Source organism: Lepidothrix coronata, unplaced genomic scaffold, assembly GCF_001604755.1.
Source record: "Lepidothrix coronata isolate B3197 unplaced genomic scaffold, Lepidothrix_coronata-1.0 Scaffold1, whole genome shotgun sequence".
Taxonomy (NCBI): domain Eukaryota; kingdom Metazoa; phylum Chordata; class Aves; order Passeriformes; family Pipridae; genus Lepidothrix; species Lepidothrix coronata.
The window spans coordinates 12598829-12618897 of record NW_016690181.1 but is presented as its reverse complement, the minus strand read 5'-3'; the positions used below and the strand labels follow the sequence as shown (position 1 = coordinate 12618897).

The window sequence follows — 20069 nt, the reverse complement described above, 5'->3', positions numbered from 1 at the left end:
GAATTCCTAAACTGAAAATCAAATAATGTGCTATTTCTGAAAAAAATAATTTTGCCCAAATGCAAGAATGTTCCTTATAAATCTCAGCAGCCTAGTGTCTTTATTCCAAAAGAGAAGTCACAGATAACCACAAGAGAGAATTTTGCAAGCTAAAGTCTAGAACGGGACTTAAAATTAACCACTTGCGGCCCAATTAACCATCAGATTACTCTGTAAATTACTATCTATTCCAAGTTCATTGCTTGTATGAAGCTATAAATATGTGTGTACTGTCTAGGATAGTGATGAACAGTGACTAATGTACCCTGGAAATTCAGTCCTGAAAACTTTTCTCTAATCAAACCCTTTGTTCTGTCAGCAAGTTCCAGGAAGGGTTTTCTGCACTTTATAGCAGACAAAATGTATTATTATTACTCTGTATTAACTATTTTTTCCCAGAATACTCTCTTCAATGCTCTCAGGAGATAAAGCTGCACCTCCAGTGGAAAAGTGGACTTGAACAAAAAGGTGGGCTTTGCTGTGGCTACCATAATTGATGATCCAAAAGAAGTTCTTTTAGGTAAGACTCTTAACCAGAGCAGTCTGATATCTTACTGTTCACAATCAACACTTTGTTCTGTCCAGAAATGAGTAGCAAGCAGGCAGGGAGAATGAGAACAAGCATCTTCAAACTGTGATCTCCAACAGAAGTTTGGGAGTGGATACAGAGGTGTGGCATAGCTATAGGGGAGGTAAATCATGAGAGGGTTCATAACCACTTTTCAGAGGCAGATTGGAGAAAAAAAGGGCAACTCTGAGCAATGTTTTCACAGAAAACAGAAGAGAAGAAAATATAGAGGTAGCAGGGGGGAAGCAGCCAGGGCGCAAGTTCCTAAAAGAGTTCCCAGACTAAGGGAACAGCTGGAGGGCTTGCTCCCTCTACTGGAGCATTCTAATAGACCCACAAGAGACTCGATAACTTGACCCACTTTTAAGTCCACAGCAAATCTCTTGGACTGAGAAATAAAGATTAATGCAGAGTTGGTTACCATTGCTGGCTTAGTATCACAAGGGGTTTCTTTAAAAGACTGGATACATACTTCAATATGCAGATGAAGACAGAGGGGAGAGAGCTATTTCATTGCTTTTGTTTTAAAAAGAAACAAAATAAGGCATACAACTTGAAATCTATATTTTTCAGATCATAATTCTGTCAGTTCGGTCAAGCTAGAACATGGGAAAAGCAAGCAGACCTTTCCAGTGCCTCATGTAATGCAGAAGAACAACTCTTGTTATATGACCTTTGCACTAGGACAGATCACTTGCTGTCATTCCTGTAGCCACATATGGAGAAAACCACCTGTGTTTTTGAACTGTGTGTTCCTGTCGAGTACAGCCTGGCCTTAAATACTTTGCCTTATGAATAAATAGCTTATTCCTACAGCAAACAGAGAGTAAACCTCTCCTAAAGTATCTTCAGACAAGTACAATGTCATCACTTAGTTATTTAGCATTCATGTCAGGTAATATAAGTCACAGCAACATGAAGCATGACATCAAGAAACCATGACTCAGACATTCACTAACACAGCTCTACTCTTGTTTGAAATCGTTTGTGGCTGAGACTCCTCTTTCTCTCCTGTAGAATTAGGGTCACCTTTGGGCTCTGAGACATCTCTCGTGCCTTTGGACAGATTGCAGGGTCTTGCACCTTGCAACTCAGCTTTCTGCCTGCTAAATGAGAGTTGAGGGAGCCTTATTCCTTCATTATTCCTTTTTATAACTTACGATAGATAGTGTTCTGTGGAATCTGCCTCCTCCTATTTATAATGTCTGACATTTGGTGCAAAGACCTCCAATTTTAGCTGAACATTACAAGCATAATAGTAAAAAAGTAAAATATTTGACTAAAAACTCAGCTAGATGTATGTAAGTGGATTTTGTGGCCTCTCCAATTTAAATAGCTTCTCATTTTCCAGTTCTCTGTCATCTCAGTGAACATCTTGGTCTACTGGTGCTCAGTCACCTTATAAATTCAATGGAGGAAATGGAAACCAAGCTCTGCAGCAGTGACAAAGAGGAAGCTCTCAAAAGAGAACTACCATACTGCATAGGAGAAATAGACTTCACAGCTTCTGGGAAGAAACATGGAAAGGTGGGCCACTGAAGATTTTAACCCTTTAACACAATTGCTGTTGTTCAGCTATTACTTCTTAGCAACAAATGTAGACACTGTAACAGTGAGGGTCAAAGTGCCATAGTGTGAGGCACCACATTGTACTCAAAGTAGGGACCATACCTCCCTGAACATGAATGTGGTTTAAAATATGGCCTATTAATATACAGGAGTCAATTAGCTGATTTGCAATGATATGCTACAACTAGAGTTGATAACTTTTCCCTTAAAAAAAAAAAATCAATTATGTGCCCTACTTCCTTCATTTTGCATCAATCCCTGTTTTTACAACTTTCTGCCAAAAAGTATTTTAAACATTTTAAACATACTTTTGAGCTGTTTCAAGAGTTTTCCTAAAGTTCTCTCTCTATTCTGCTAATATGCAGAGAAGGATACATACAGACAGACCCACCTGCTCACTAGTCCTGTGCTAGAGCAGAAGAACTTCCTAGGAATTCCTGAAATCTGCCTTAAGATTTTGTTTCATCATAAAGTCTTAAGCACAAAGTCAAAATAACTGAAGAAGCAATAGATTCATGTAATGTATCCTTGAAAAACAGACATGAATTCAGGTGAAATTCTTCATCTTGTGCAGAAACAAGAAACACCTAAGAAATTTGTTGGCTTTGCTAGACTGCCATGAAACCAAAGGCAGCAGCATTAGAGGAGAGTGTAATATGTCAGTCTGCAACACAGAACTAGCCCATGGAACTGGCCCAATTACTGAGATGGCAATTATACAGAAGCCTGCTAAATTAATTCTAGTATTTAATTCTCTGCTGGTTCTTGCTCAAATAATTTTTTTCTTAAATAACTAAGTTTATGATAATTCCCCTCTGCATTTACCATGAACAATCTCTTTATCCTACTGTCCTATCTCTATTCACTGGGTTTTTGTTTTGTTTGTTGAAGTTTATTAAGGTTCCAAGTACCATTCACCCTGGAATTATATTTGAAGTTATGCTCAACAAATGGAAGCTTCCTGCTCCCAACTTGGTTGTGTCTTTAGTAGGGGAAGAAGAAAATCTCCGGATGAAGCCTTGGCTACGGGACACCTTAAAGAAAGGACTTATAAAGGCAGCTCAAAGCACAGGTTAGTGCTTTAGGTGTTAAAGAAGGAATCTGTATTCCTGCTGGATTCTCACACCTAGCATCCAGTGATCTGCTAATGACAATGGATTTCCTCACAATTATTGGAAATTCAAGACCTTCCTGAATGCAATCTACAACTTGCATGTAAATAGCTTTGAAAATTAAAGTGATTGTATTATAGGAGCAAAAATAAGTTATTTTGAACCAAACTACTCTAGACAACCATTCCTGAAGTGTAAAATTACCTGATATTATTCCCTCAGAGATGAGATTAGAAAAATAGCATGAGATAGGACCAAATACACTCTCTCTCTTTGGTGTCATAAAATAATTCTTAAGAGAGCAGTATAATTTGACTTCAATAAGTGTGAATTTAGGTCAAAAATAAGAATTCTTGTTTTCTCCCTTCTCACTTTTTAGCGACTAGTCAAAATCATGCTACAGCCATTTTACTTCTTGAAATCTTGTTTTTGTCAAAGCTAAGAGTTGAACAAACTTTACTAGTCAAACTGCCTATGATTAAACTCAAGATTAACAAAAAGACCTTGTTAATGTATAACACAAAGTAAGTTAGCTCACTTTCTCCCTGGCTGTTCACATGAATTACAAGAGTAGTGAAAAGCATTTAAAAACAAAACCAAACCCTCCAATGTCTGGGTATAGGCATGGAAGTGACTTTCGTGTAAGATGACATTTTTTTCTCCATAGCTTTATGAAAACACCTGCAAAACAAAGTGAAAATATCTGTGAGCATTTCACAGCAATTTCTTGGTTTAGCTTCACTGTTCCAGACAAGACTGTAGCAGTTTTGCTTTTTCTAATAACAAAAGCCCAGTACTGAAGCTCATTCTGGTACTTCTGTGCCACACAGTTATTCTCTAGCTCCACGTGCCTTCTGTACTTAAAACTGGACAGCATCGAGATCTCCAGTCTCTTTATGTTACATATTTGAAAAAGGCCAACTATCTGTTTACCTAGAGAGTTCATGACTCCTTGTCACCCTAATAATGCTGCTATAAATTCTACTCTCCTAAAGAGACAGCAGTCAGAACTGCCCGGTACAGTGATGTTTCTGCTCGTGTTTAGACAGTGAGTGAAGAATGTTTGCTTGGGCATATAATTTCTTCTTGTTTTCCTTACTGAAGTCTTATGTAATTTGTATGTTATAGTCCATCAAGACCTGTCTTCGCTTTATCTACCTAAAAAAACCCCTTAAATCCAATACTGCAGGTAATGTTACTTGACACACAAACATATTCAATTACAAAGAAATCATCTAACTGTTTTTAAAAACTAATTTCAGGTGCCTGGATTTTTACCAGTGCTTTACGTGTAGGAATAACAAGACAGTTAGTGAAGGCAGTCCGAGATCTTGCACTGGCTAGCACTTCATCCAGAGTAAGCGTGATTGCCATAGGAATAACTTCACTCAGAAAAATTCGGCACAGAGAAATTCTGGACAACACAAAGGTACTTTTTACTCATTCTACTTGTGAAACTGGATTGTTCAGATATAAGCTGCATGTTTACAAAATTTGGAAGTAGATGGCAAAACAACTTTTATAGAACCGTAAAAAAAAAAGAAAAAAAAAAGTGGTGTTTAAACTGTGTTTTGGAAAAAAAAAAATAAAGAGCGAGAAGGATTTAGAGCCGAATGATCCCGTGCCCTGCGCATTCGGTGCACGCTGCAGCGATTCCAGAGATATCCCGCAGATGGCAGCATTAGATATTAGCGCAAGGATGAAGGTCAGGAAAAGAGCACATAGAATAAGGCACCTTCAATGTTTTTTTCCCCTGTCCACTTACTGCAGAATCACTTCCTCCAAGCTATTATATAAATACTGTAAAAAGCATGTTTTCTGTTATGGAAAACCAGACATAAATATTCCACGACAAGGTTTTCTTAAGTAGCCACTGAATTGGTGTCTAATATGCAAAAAATTGCTTAATACACCAGGCCAACAATACTAGCTATACAGGATTTTGCCCAGTTATTGGAGGCTTTAGGAACTTCTCAATTTGGGTCAAAGAAATCAGAGTTCTTGGGAAGAAAAATCCAAAACCAAAACAAACCAACAAATAAAAACCCTCACCCAACAAAACAATTTCTTAAAGTGTTAATGCTAAATTGATCTGCAAGTGGAGAAAAAAAATGTAGCATTACCTTTTTGTCACTGGGGATACAGTCTGTCCTAAGCAAAATATTATAACAATAAAATAGGTGTGTACTATCAACAAATGACAGTTTCTCTGTGCTATTTTACTCCCCTACAGAAGCTAAGAAACAAATGAACTCACACCTAGCTGCTCTTTCAGATAGGCCTGCAAGTACCAGCTAGCAGCTGGGAGAGTGCCAGACCATATCAGTGATTTATTATAATTGGGCTTCCCCTTTTTTCATCCTTTTTTGCCAACGACAGCCACCTGTGTGTTCTACCAGGTGGGACTCTTTAGCTGGAGGACTTTAACCTATTTGTGTGGGTGAACTGGTCTGAAAGGAGCTCAGAGGAAAGAATTTGGTTCATTATGTTTGTGAATTTTGCTCAGGAAAGTTGCTTTAGCAAATGCAAACTATTTCACCTCTCTCATAGGTTAAGTGATCAAAATGCATCTGCACTTTTCCCAATCAGCACCAACAAAACAAGTGCACTGGTCTTTTTATTGCATTAGATTTTCTCTCCCTTAACTAAAGCCTGAATTCTTTGGCAAGGAATATTTTGTAAAGAACGTTCCTGACCCTATGACTTCTGGCACAGCTTCTACCCAAAAACATTTTGGATTTTAGTCAGTAACTTTAAGACAAAGGAACTACAGACAGGGATGTTGATCTAAACCCAACTCTTTTTATACTTGGCACTAACACAAGCAGCTTGTTGTATAAAATAGAGCTAACAATCCACACTAGCAAGGAGAAAAACAAGCCCTGAAATCAGTTGATCCCTCCCATCTCTTCTGTGTTAATGGTGTGCTTTAAACATTATTGAAACATCACTTCCACATTTTCAGAGAATAAATAGGAAAATCCCAAAGGGCCTCTTCCAATTGTTTGTTGTGCCTCTGGGTCCTAGTCAAAGGCCAGATCTTGGGTGAGTAGGCTTAATGTTGCATGGCAGCAGAATGTAGGCACACCCTCTGCCAAAACAAAAAATCTGAGGGAAATTGATTGTATCGAGAAGCTTTCCCCAACAAAAGAGAGACAGAGAGAAGGAGATAAAAGAAATCTGTGGCACTTGCTGTTTGTAAAGGATGTGCAAGTTTACTGCTGTTTTTCCTGGAACAGCATCTGATCTTCCTACTCTTCCCAGAGCTGCTGACAAGGAAAGAATCCATAGGAACATGCCTGATAATATCCCTTTTCACCTTGCTGTAAAGGAGATTTCTCTTCTCCGGTTTGGCTGTGTGCAGCTTCATTTCAGAAAGTGATGCAGGAGCATGATATGCATGTGCAGCGTGAAGGAGCTTGTCCTCTGGGTTTCTCCATGTTTTTATGCATTAGTAGTGCTGCTATGAGCTCTTTCACTGCCTCTTCAACATCAGCCTTAGTCTTGTCTGTGGAGAACATGGATAACTGCTGGGTTGGACTTTTCCCAGGATTCAACCGGGCACCTCCTCCTCTATCAGACACTGCCAAAAACTGAGATTGAGGAAGGCCCTACATAAGACCTGGCTCTTAAATACCTGAATGTAAATCTCTCTGCCATACCTTAATGACAGTAGTTACACTGCTATGTTCTCAAAAGGATTTGACACCTGTCTGTGCCCACACAATTAGGGTGAGGAAAATGCAATACAGTCACAATAGTCAAGCTGACAGTCTGAGTTTTGCTCATCAACTCAAAGGCTGCAGGAACTGGAAACAGGCATGATAGAAGGAAATGCTGATTTTAAACAGTTGTTTTAATCTGACCTACTTGCAAGAGGACAGTAATTATGAAAATGAAAAATAATAACCAGGCATTTACAGCCTGGCTTGCAGCTAGGAATGCAGTATCAAAGTGGATGTGCAACAGTAGGAAAGAAAGATGTATTAAGGAAGTAAGGGGAGCTTGAAAAAGTATGTGTGTGGAAGACCATATGTAGTGCAATCCTTAGAACAACAGACTGTAACAGGGGTTCTATTTTACCTAGACTGATTTCATGCCAAAAATCACTAATAAATCATTTAAAGATATAACACCCCTCACACAAAATAAAAGATAAGAAAATTTCACTTTCTAAAATCCGTCTCTCACTCTTTTAGAATACAATTTCCAAACTGAGAATAATGATTAGACTTCATATAACCCTGTCAGTTAAGTACAGCTGCGTTTAAATTGCTATGGACATGTGGCAGGCTACCTTATCTACTGGCCTAAACATGGACAAAATGCTGCTGTAACTAATAGGTTTGCCCTTCTTTATACCAGCTGAGGCTTCACAGCTCCATCCACAATTACGGGGTCTCATGGTCCCTTTCCGTTTGTCCAACAAACATTTCCAAAACCTACATTCCAGAGATGGTGATTGATGTCACTATATTTTGCAGAGGCCAAGAGGGAAACTTCAGGGACTTCAGTTCTCAATCCTGTCAAATCCGATCCCTTTCAGAAGGAGCACATTCTCCTCTACACTTTTTCAAGAATCTATTCAAGTGTCTCATAGGTGGTGTGGTGTCTCAGGGTGCAAACAGCACAGAAATGGAGATTAAGCACATTAAAACATGGACTGGGTTTTGCAGAGAACACTAACATCTCTCCTCCTCGCTTTAGAATGAAAGTCTTGTACACTATCAATCAGATGATGATATTCAAGGCCCACCATATTCTTTGGACCACAACCATTCCCACTTTATTTTGGTGGACCATGTAACACCAGATGAGCCAGATGGAACCACTAAGCTACGTTTCACCCTGGAAAAGCATATTTCAGAACAGCGTACTGGATATGGTGGTAAGTAGGTTCTATATAGGCATGCTAACTTGAGTAATGCTGATATTATAGTGATACCTGTGGGGCCCTGGCCTTATCAAAGGCAAGTCCAATTCCCAAATTGGACAATTGCTTACATAGGCAAGATCAAGTAAACACATTTGCCATTATGTAAGAGACAGAACTTCGGTAACTTCTGAAGTAGAGAAAGCTGCTCTTTGAACCAAAAATCTGGACTTCTATTGCATCTCCTTAAATGTAGCTCAAAGCTGATCTTCAAAGCATAGCTCAAATTGCCTTAAACACAACAAATGGAAAATAAATCCAGCTTCAAGTGCTTTAACCAGTGGTTCTAAGAGATTGATATTCATTGTTGTGTACTTTTATCCCCTCTCATACACGAGGTCTTGAAGTGCTCCCACACTGGAAGAAAAGACTTGTTCTAAAGCCCTCTGAAATATTTTAAGCCATATTTATTTCAGGATAAAACATTATCCTGGGTAAATACTGTAGTGGCTAATGGCCATCTAAATGTATGTGACCTTTGTTTATAATAAGAACTCAGTGTTGGGCAGGTCTATTTGTGGAAAGAATTCAGCTGTAGGACTAATTCAATTACTTTTGCCTTTCCTTTGTTTCTGTAATACCTGCAGTGCTAGTACAGCTGAAACAGAAGGGAGATCACACTTATTCACAGTTGTATGTATCAATGGAATATTCCATTACATAGCCCATAGTGTGGTTGCACAGATGTACCTGAGACCATGAATGCATGTGAAAAATACTTATCTGGTGACTCACATAGGAAAGACCACAGGTGGGCTGTAAGGGTAGGCTGAGGCTGTACTGCTGAGTATCACAAAGTAGCCTCTTTTGGCTTGCAAACCAAATCTGATTGAACAGATCTCAGTGGAAAAATATTCTGACAAAGAATGCTGATTCGTATGACAAATATTTCACTGGAACATACTGAATTCAGCGTTATCTTCTATAAACAAAACCGATGTCATTCATTTAAGCTCATTTATACACAAGCTGAGCAAAGCTATGTGACCTTACTGAAGTAAAACACTTTATTAAGGTCATGCAGAATTTCTCTATTTTAAAAAACATGTAGAAGTCTTTTAGAGGAAATTTTTTAATATAGTAAATATTCTTTGCAATTAAGGACTTTCCACCTTCCCAGCATAAAGTCAGAATACACTGGCCCCTCCTCTGGCTAAATTTTATCTAAATCTATGGTAAGTGAAGAATATTTGAAGACTTAATCATACCTTGAGGAACGTGTAGTCACAGAGGTCGCTCTTCAAAGAACATCACCTTAGAGATGTATGACAGTGCTATGCCATTCACTAAAACAAATTAGGGTACTTGCCAATTGCATCCTGGCTACAGCTCAGTTCAACATTGTCTTTGTAGTCATCCCACAAGAGAGAAAACAAGAAGTAAAAGGAGATCTGTACAGAGTTCTGGGAGATCTACAAAGGGAAACATCAAAAAAGCATTTGGACCAAATGCCTTTTATCTTCCAGCTGAAAGAGGCATTCATCTCATGATGCTACTGTTTTAATTGAGCTCCTTCAGGCCAATCTATAGTCACCTTTGGATTACAGAGTGCAGCATTTACAGTATAAACCATCTAAAAATACGTTGGCCCCTGTGGGAGGATGTCTTAGGACAGGGATGCTGACCTCATTTCTTCCCCTGCTGCCATGACATGTTAAATATTTCATTAGCATTTCTTTTAAAAGTATCCAATTATGTTGTTATTAATCACCACACTAGACTGTGCTGAATGAAATTTTAAGCTGTTTAACCAGAATAATGAGGAGTATATGGTTCCTATCAAATCATATCTGACTCATCTCACCCTAGCTGGTCCACACAGTCAGCCTCTTCATATTCTTAAATCCTCCTTTTATAAGGCTTTTCTCCTGGATTCCACTGCATCTTCCAGCACACACATAACACCAGGGATGAACTGAGAGCTTTTCACTTCTGACTGTATCTTAATATAAATAATGGTAGCTGCCTCTCTGAAAACATAACAATCTTGTTCTGCACCCTAATGCAGCTCCATTACTCCATAGCCTGATAACCTTGCAGTAAATAAATAACATAAAAATTCAACAGTGGTATGACACACAGAGGTCCCAATATCCATACTGTGCAGCTGAGGTGTACTGAGGTGAGAACAGCCGGGACTGCTTACTAAGGATCACACAGGAGGTCCGAGGCAAAGGTGCCTTCATCCTGAATCTTAGACCAGGACCCTGTCTGGTAGGTGATGGTGTTATTCTCTTCCTTTGCCACTTGCTTCTGCAATTGCCTGACTTCTGCAGGTTCGTGTAGGCACCAAAACAGCGCGGAAGAGGACAAGTGTTTTTGAGGGGTTGGCGAAACTGCAACAGCTTTGTGAAAGCCGTCAACTTTTTTAAAAATTAAACCATGTGTTTCACAGGAACGGGTAGCATTGAGATCCCTGTGCTTTGCTTACTCGTAAATGGAGGACCAGGCACACTTGAGGTAAGAAGCTGTTTTCAACTTTAGAAAAATAAATTAACTGGTGCCAAGTAATTAATGGAAAATTTGGCTGGATTACAAACATATCTATTGGCACTTTACATAAAGTCAAATTTCATATCTATACACCATAAAGAATTGAGTTCTGTTAATATTAAATTTGCCAGTATTTGTTTGGGAGAAATATTTCCTTCTGAATAGGCACCAGCTGATCCTTAAAGCTTCCATTGCCAGCTTGTACAGTGGGAAGAAAGAATCCAAAACCAAAACAAATTCACAGAAGCCAGCTCCAGATCTAGTGAAACAGAAATACTGTGCTATTACTTGAGAACACATACAAAAAAGAGATGAATCATTCAGTGCTGTCCAGCAACTATGAGACAACTGCCTGTCCCAGAGCTCAGAGAAAGTACAAGACCAGGTTTGCTAGACATGCCATTTAAAATGATAGTATCCTAGTCCCACTGAGCAAAAGAACATTGTAGGATAGAAGACTGGATGTTGTCTGCTAGCAATCCCAAATCTTCATTGAAGGATCATTTTTGATTTTTTTTCCTGAGTAGTTCTACAACTTAAGAGCTTGTTAACAAGGACATACTCCTTGATTTCTGGTGTGTTTTTTTTTTTCTTAATAACACTCTCTGTCTACAGTACCTTCAGAGAGACATAATTTAACCATAATTTAAAGTTTTCAAGTGATGAGATTGTGCCATGCAAGCCGGTAATCTCTTTCAGAATAGTGACTCATTTCTGATGATGTTTTCTAATTTCAGTCTCCAGTCCCTGTGTCTTGTCATAACTTTGTCAGCTGGACTAAAACAAACACTGGTATTAAAAATCTCACTGTTTAAACTAGGATTATGTCACTTCTTGAGATTCTTTTTCAGAAGCTAAATATTGCAGTGTTTCCTATATTTTTTTATTAGAAAAATCACAAATTATGACATAAAAATCCTCTGTTCAAAGTTTTAGAGAACAACATGACTTGGATCATGTTGTGATTGGCTGAAGCTGCTGGGAATCTGCTGGGAAGGGATAACTGGTCACACTTTTTTAGAACATCATTTTTTTTAATTACAAGTTGCATGATACACACCAAGGACTACCACAGTTTTATAAAACTCAAAAAACCCTCAACACCAAAATTAGAGAAAAAACTCTGCACCACAACTGAACCAATGGAGTCCTGTATAACTCCAGAGGAAGAAATAGACTGGCAGCAAATAGTCATTGTGCAATTTTGATGCCATGGTCTCTGCTTTCTTCTCTCAACTACCTGCCTTACTCGTTCTAATTGCACAAGTAATAGAATTAATAGCCTTTAACTCTTGTAGTTGCTATGATTCAGTGTTTTTTCCTGTAGTCCAGTGTTGTATTCCCACAGGCAAATTCCTTACTTTCAGCACATCTTTGCTGGGTGTAGCAGGCAGAAAAAAATGCTACACCAAAAAGCCTGCTAATAATTTCTGTGTAAAGCTACTCTTGCACTTGACTATGCTGAAACACAGAATTCAGGGGGGAAAAAAAGTCCGGGTCAAAGAAATTTTATGCATTGTTTGTCCAAATCAGGTTGCTTAGCTACTCAGTAGATGTGTCATGAAAAGAAGCATAGTCAGGGGCCTATACATGTATGACCTGCTACAGAATCTGAAAAATAATAATAGCTTAGAGGATTGGACTGGATCCATAGTGAATCTGGTGTAGATACACATTTACTCCTAATTTCCTAGAAGTCCTTCTTTTGAATAACATTTTCTTTCCATATGTGAATTCTGAAAATGTACTTTTTAAACTACAGAGAGTCTGCAGCGGTTTGGAAAATTCTGCTCCCTGGCTTATCTTAGCAGGGTCTGGAGGTACAGCTGACATCTTAGCTGAATTCATGAATGACCCACAGCTTATCATGCCAGAAGCTGTTCAAAAGCAATTTAAGGAGAAATTCCCTGCAGAAAGCTTCTTGTGGAAGGACATTCTTCAGTGGACACTAACAGTGAGCTCTCCTAACATTTGTAGCTTCGGTAGCCCATTCAGTACAGGTTTGGCAAGAAGCTGCTCAGAAGTTTTGGGTTCTCCAGTGCTTTGACACTAGTGTTACAGGATACCTCCCCCCAACATAAAAATCAAATGCTCAATTGATCATACAAACTACTTTGTTGTTGTAGTGATTCAGCTGAACACTTAGGGCTCTGTCCTTCATCAATTATTTCCCCAAGTAACAGCCAGCACCCAGGAACTCCACAGTCCTTCTGTAGGACATGAAGCATTATTTATACCCACAGCTGTGGAGCTTGTGCAGCTGTGACAGAAGAGACCTAATTCATGATCTACAGCTGTTAATGGAAACCTAGTTGTGGATAAGCATGAATAAATTAAATAGAATGAAACGTGTTTAGAAATTATCCTATCTATTGTCAGTTGCTTGCTCTTAAAATATTATTATTCTTAAAAAAAGAAGGACAAAACAGATTCATAGATCTTCCTTACCCTTTGTCTTGAGGTTGCTGGACTTAAACCACTATGCATAAGCCTTTTAGAATCAAAAAAACCACTTTGAAATCATCTTTTTATGAAAACTGAAGAGCACTGTGTGCCTCTGAGATAAACTAAGTCCGCCTGACCTGATCCACTACTTTTTCTTTGCAGTCCCTACCATAATCCTTAGCTTTAAAAGTTTAAATTTATCAGGAATTCATCAGGAAGAACTTTGCCAGATTACTAACAAAAGAGGATGAAAGGCATATAGAAGCAATATTGCCAGATGCTCACAAAGTCTCAGTGCAGCTGCACTGTGAGAAAGAAAACTCAATAAATAGACAAACAGAAGGAAAGAGAAGACTCCTGTATATATCAATATTTGAGAACTTTTACTCAAAGAAGAGTTAGAGACTATGCTTTTAAATAAACAACTCTGAGAGCAAAACTTAAATGTCAAAGCAGGATGAGATAAAACAAAACTAGTGGTATGCTGGCTATAGCATGACTATGAGTCAAATAAGAATGTGAGTTAAGGAAGGATCTTGTAATTAAAGCACTGCTCTGGTTCTCAGGATATCCACATTCTGATTCCTCCTATCCTGCTAGGTGACTTTGGAAAACCAGTAACTACCTCCTTGCCTTAGGACTTATTTATATATGAGCAACTAATAATGTTTGTCTTCTTGCCAAACCTCATCTTTACAATTAGAATGTAAGTTTTTGGGAAATACGGTATGGGTGATCTTCACTGGGCTCTTGAGCACTAATATATAGCAGTAGGACAATGTGTAAAATGACTTGTGTTTCAACTCCCAACAGATTCAAAACATTATTTCACACCAGCATCTTTTAACTCTGCACAATTTTGAGCAAGAAGGTTCAGAAGAACTAGATACAGTCATTTTAAAAGCTTTAGTAAAAGGTAAGAAAAATAAACATAGAACAGTGTAATGCTTGTTTTATTTGACATCTTCTATGCCATAAATATATTTCACTTTTTTCCAATGCAAGTTCAGTTGGCTGTTGGATCAGATTTCATTTCTGATGCACTGTTCTTTTGTTTGTTTATTGACAAATTAACTGTAGTAGTTACCATAGCTCTTGTAACTTTGCTTTAAACTACCATTTTCTTTTTAGTCTTATGCTATTGTATTATACTAATTTAATTGCTCCTTTATTTCAACACTTGCTTCTCTTAGTAGTAGAGGTTACAGAATAACTAAAATATATTGGAGCAGTATATTATCCCAATTACAAGCCATTAAAAAAAACCAACAAGAAAACAAAAACAAAACCCACAAGTAGACAAGAATGGCCTTAGTTCCAGAAATAATCCATTTCTCCTATAAGAAATCTCCACTGTATCTTGTGGAAGAAAACATTACTTGTGCTGCTATGTATTTCAGTTTCTGTTAACTTAATGGTTTGTGTTAGCCTAAATTTAGCATGAGGAGGGAGAAAGACATTCTGTTCCTGGTGTGTTAATTGAAACAAGGTAGAAACAACAGCCAGTCCTGTCCCTTGCTTTCTACAGGCCAGGGTCCCTCTTAAAAGTGAACAGCCATTTAAACTTAATGATTTAATAGAGAATTCTGCTAGGAAAAAAAATATATTTGAATATTAATATTTCTTAATTCAAGAAAAAAACTGCTGTGAAGAGTTCCTGGCTAAGCAACCCACAGATTTGTGATAGCTGAAGGAGAGCTTGTATTGCTAATCAAAGTACCAATACTATATTAAATTAAACATAAGTGTAAAGTACTGAGTTTATTTGCCTTTCCTATTTTTGTCAGCCTGCAAAAGTCAGAGTCAGGAGGCCCAAGAATATCTGGATGAACTGAAGCTGGCAGTGGCCTGGAATAGACTTGACATTGCTAAAAGTGAAATATTCAATGGTGACGTGGAGTGGAAGGTACCAGGTTTTATCTTACAGGACAATGGGTGTATAATCCAATGTGTACAGAACAATGGAACATCCCAAAAGATGGCTTCATTTTTTAACACTACCTTACTGCACGTTCCACTAAGAGATTGGGCAGCAGTATAATGCTTCCTGAGGCTGTTTATCTTTAGGGTCCCCTATATCAAAATGGCTGAGTACAGAGGAATAATTCAGCAGTCATGATCTCTTTCTTGAGCTCTCTGGGGGCAAGAATCTTTCTCCCCCTTCTGTATAGGTCTTTAAGGCAAACAAACCAAAGCTTAAAAGCACAAGAACAGGAAGATATTACTGTTAGAAGGTGGTAGGAAGAATGTCACTGTTTTCAACTGCTGTATAAATACGCAGTGCAATGTGTACCCAGCATCACCACAAGTCCTACAGCAGGCTACTTGTGCTGATGTTTGTACATTATTGCTTGCACAGACACTTTATCACAGAGAAATCAAGATAGTTCTACCTCTTTCTCATTGTACCCACAGTTGACCTGGTGGAAGACAATGCATGTCCCCATGTTAAACCTTACCTCTTGTCATCCAGCCATGATTACCCCCAAAAACTTCCTTGGTTTTTTTTTTTTTCCTTTTCCTCCCTTCATCAATGTAGTCCTGTGACCTGGAGGAAGTGATGATGGATGCTCTGGTCAATGACAAACCAGAATTCGTAAGATTATTTATTGACAACGGGGCTAACATATATGAATTCCTGACCTACAGTCGTCTGCAGCGACTCTACTGTTCCATTTCTCAGAAATGTCTCCTCTATGAACTTCTTCTGAAGAAGCATGAAGAAAACAAGCTGACCTTGGCAGGGCTCACTGGTCAACAGGAAAATGAGCAGCAGGAGATCTGCCCACTCTTTGCTCTCAGTGAGGTCTCTAGAGTTCTCAAGGATTTTCTTCATGATGCATGGAAAGGTTTCTATCAAGACCTCAGACATGGAGGCAAGAAAAAATCTGTGAGTAGCAACTTGACATCGTAGCTCTGCTCTACTCCAGTTTATGATTTGAACAATTTTAACTAGGTCTAGCCTTGCGGGGTGGGGCAGGGAAGGAAAGGGAAGATGACAGAATAGTCACTTCAGTTTCTCATTCGTTTTTTCAGTCAATTATTATCACATTTGAAATGGTCTGATCTTTTTAATTTAAAAATTAAAAAGGAAAAGAAAGTTATTTCTAAGATAGATTGTGATTCCTCTTTCTCCCCCTCTCCGCCCCCCCCCCCCCCCCGGGGTTTTATGCAAGGTTTCACTGTACCTTGATCTACTGCTAAGATATGGCCTTTGTTTCACAATCTACAGAGGCTCCTGTATTTCACACTCTCACTTTTTATTAGACATGAAAATAGTCTGCATTTCTCGTACAGAACTTCAAGCAGAAGTATTTGAAAGGCAGTATTTTCTAGGAGAAAGAAAAGCAGGCAAAGGACATTTTCAATCCCAGATCTGAAAATGGTAGTCTTTATACATGAAACTAGTCCCAGCTTTATACTGTGTACAAGTGGACTGGATATTCAATAATATGCAGTATATGATACTTGCCTTTAGATCATTATAATCTTGTTATTGAGTGACATAACACACAGCAAGAAGTAAGAATGATTGTGTGAAGTGGCCCTGGCAAGCATGCTGGCCACCATGTGACAAGGATAACGTGATATGGGTACATCTGTGGAATGTCTGTAGTCCACAACTGTGCCATAGATACATCATAATTTTTGCATTTTGACAGTATATTTAATATCAAAACTCCTAAGTAACACAGTTCTTGAAAAAGCATTTAAAATAAGTTTGGATGCATGATTTCAAAACAAAGACATATAGAGAAACTTCATTAAGATTTAGTTTTAGATAAACTAAACAATTAAGCCATTTGTTATTTGCCAAGTTCTAATTCCATCTTAAAACTGTTAAAACAAAAAACTATTAAAAAAAATTCTCACTAAAGAGCTTAAATCACTTTTGTTTTGTAATCTCTAAATTAATTGGTAGTATGAAAAGTTAAATTTAAATCTAGTCACGGTTTCTTCATTCCCAAGGACAGACAACTTGGGACAACACCTCTGAAGTCATTAAGCAAACTCCAGATTTACAAATTTTACAGAAATAAAAATTTGCCCCAAAATCTCACTTGCCTTTCTGGCATTTGGCAGTAAGTGAGCTAAAGCCAAGTGCTGTAAATAAGGCCCGATTCAGATATCAGATCACACCATCTACTAACTTTTTTCCTTTAAAAGCTTCTTCCCATGTCTGCTTCCCAACAGTGGCTCAATCCAACTGTCATTGGCAACAGTACTGGGACACCAGTGTCACTGTTGCTAAATTGTGCGTGTTGTTTCAAGTTAGGAACTAGTTGTTATGAAGACAGGTGAGACTTTTAGGATATGTTTGTCACCTGCAAGGTTTTCAAGGCAATTCAAGGTATTAAATAGCTCACTACAAACTGAAGAAACCCACCCCTAACCTCCCCCCAAAACGCCATGAAGAGAATTCCATAATTCAAATTATTATAAACTATATTCTCACAAAAAACTTGTTTTATTAAGAATAAATATACTCTCGCTGCTTCTAATTAACGCAATAAATATAAAGGCAGTTTTAAAAAATACTTAAAACTCGGAACTTGACCTAAGTGGCTACACTTCCTCTGGACAATTTTTTATCAAGTGCTAAAGGAATAAGCAGCATTCTACTTAAACTGCTCCCTGTGCAAGCAAAAGGTTTCTCAAAGGAATGACTAAAAAGGGGTATTGACGTACTCTGCTCTTGCACTGTCCAGGGCCTTGGCGAGATTTATTTCTGTTGAAATAAAATGCCTTTTGTTCCCTTTTCTCTGAAACCATGTCCTCTGTGGCAGTCAAGCAGAGTCAAATATAATTGAAACAAGCTCAGATTAGTTAATCACAGGTTTGTCTTGTATGATATTACACACCAGCGGTGAAATCCCGGCCTTAATAAAGTCAATGAGAATTTTACCATCGGCTTCAGTGGAGTCATCATTTCATCCAGAATGTTCTCACACATATTGAGTTGTAATAGGGACACAAGGATCCTTTGACTAACTACAGAATGAGCTAATTACCTCTTAGTTCTACAGAAAAGAAAAAAAAAAAAATCAAAAGAAGAAGTAGCTGGCAAGGCCAAGAGCAGCTTAGATCATGTCATTTGCATGGAACGGACTGCAAAGCACGTTTTAATTTCTACAAACCATATTTCAGGATAAAATGAATACAAAGCGATTACCTGGGCCCTTGGATATGAACCAGAAAAGCGAAAACCCTTGGAGGGATTTGTTTGTATGGGCAGTACTTCAAAACCGGCACAAGATGGCAAACTATTTCTGGGCTATGGTAAGCTCTGAGCTGTAGCTGCTCCAGGTGAAATATTAACGTATTTCAAGTTTACGAGATGTTTTTTTTGCTCAGCCTTGCAGCTCAGATGACAGATAGGTTTGTTTCCAAAATACGGGAGGTGGCATTTATAGGGCTTTTCATCTCTGCATGGCTCATGCCAGTGGGGGCCAGGGGGTCTGATGGAGGGAGGGCAGAGCAGCAGCAGGTGTAAATCAGCACAGCCTGAACCTCTGCGGCAGAGTCAGCCCTCCCTTCCCTGCTCCTGATGACTCAACACTCTCAGGCACAGGTTTTGTGCCTTCTACAATGGGTCAATTGAGTGGGTCCAAGCGTGATGGGAGGGAAGAGGGTGCAGTGAAGTGTCCTTAGCTAACGTGCTCTATGTGTAGGAAACAACAGCATCACGTTCTCAAAGGCTGAGCTTCAAGCTGGCATAATTGGCTGCTGTTTTACAACCCCCCACAACCGAGGCCCTGTCTCCTGCATCTGGGAGCCTCCCTGCCCCCACAGAGTGAAACAGCTATCAGACTCCATCCCTGACCTTCCAGAGGAGTGCATCTGGCATGGAGGGAGTCATGGGGAGGGACAAACTGCAGCACAGCTCTTCAGGCTGCGAGTGTGTGTGCGTGTGCATCAGCACCTTGCAGGGCCTTGTGTTTGTGGAGCTCTGTGACGAGAAGGCACGTCTCTTCTCTGTGACACTGCTGTGCCTCTGCCAGCTGTGCTCCCTCTTTTCTCCTACTTCCTTATGCAGGGTCTCAGCACAGCCATGTTGGAGGTATCTCAGCACTATGAGACTGTATTGCTCTATTTCCATAGCACATTATTCTCTTTCTAGTCTTTGACTGCTACCCCAAATCAGGACCCTGTAAGGGCCTGGACCCAGAAGTCTCCAGCCTTACAAGGCACAAGAACTACCAATACAGAATCATAGCATTTTGGGTAGAAAGTGACCTTAAAGATCAACCAGTGCCAACCCCCCTGCCATGGACCCTCCCACTAGACCAAGTTTGCTCAATGCCCCATTTGACCTGGCCTTGAACACTGCTAGGGATAGGGCATCCAGAATATATGGGTTTCAATTCTCAATCACCAAAACTGTCATTTCAATCAATATTCTGGACTTTCAAATCTGTATTTGAGCAAAAATTTTTCTTGGAAGGGGAGATACGCATGAATTTCCTGTTGTTGTTAGATGTGCTTCTTAGCAGAGTCTCCTCCACTCAAAAATGCCCCCCAGTGAAGGGTGACAGCAGCACTCCTTTCAATTCTACAGGGCCAGGAGGGTGTAGCTTCAGCTCTGGCAGCCTGCAAGATCCTTAAAGAGATGTCCCGCCTGGAGACAGAGACCAAAGCAGCCTGTATAATGAAAGAGGCCAAGTATGAGCAGCTCGCTGTTGGTAAGTAATGGCATCTTTTGAATGGCACAGAAAATTTAAGAAGTAACTGCCACTGGAAGGCAAGCAAGTGAAAAAAAATACTGTTTGAGGTGTAAAAGGTCAACTCTCATGAATAATTTAACAGCCTTGCAGCACAGGCAGTCCCAAACATTCAGATACCACAGAAAGACTTAAAACTCAATCATTTTGGAAAAAATCACTGAACCAAGACTGGCCCCTGAAATGCA

At 39.1% G+C, this 20069-nt stretch overlaps 1 protein-coding gene across 1 annotated transcript in view; it reads left to right on the top strand.

Moving 5' to 3' along the window:
• Positions 1-2017: 2017 nt before the first annotated feature.
• Positions 2018-20069, top strand: part of TRPM5 (transient receptor potential cation channel subfamily M member 5) — a 39139-nt gene continuing 21087 nt past the window's right edge. Inside the window, exons 1-11 of the mRNA XM_017809456.1 lie at positions 2018-2134; positions 3068-3248; positions 4551-4717; positions 7996-8176; positions 10617-10681; positions 12477-12668; positions 13973-14075; positions 14947-15065; positions 15699-16049; positions 18308-18439; positions 19719-19842. Of these exons, the coding sequence (XP_017664945.1) occupies positions 2018-2134; positions 3068-3248; positions 4551-4717; positions 7996-8176; positions 10617-10681; positions 12477-12668; positions 13973-14075; positions 14947-15065; positions 15699-16049; positions 18308-18439; positions 19719-19842 (1732 nt within the window). The remainder of the gene's footprint in view (positions 2135-3067; positions 3249-4550; positions 4718-7995; positions 8177-10616; positions 10682-12476; positions 12669-13972; positions 14076-14946; positions 15066-15698; positions 16050-18307; positions 18440-19718; positions 19843-20069) is intronic.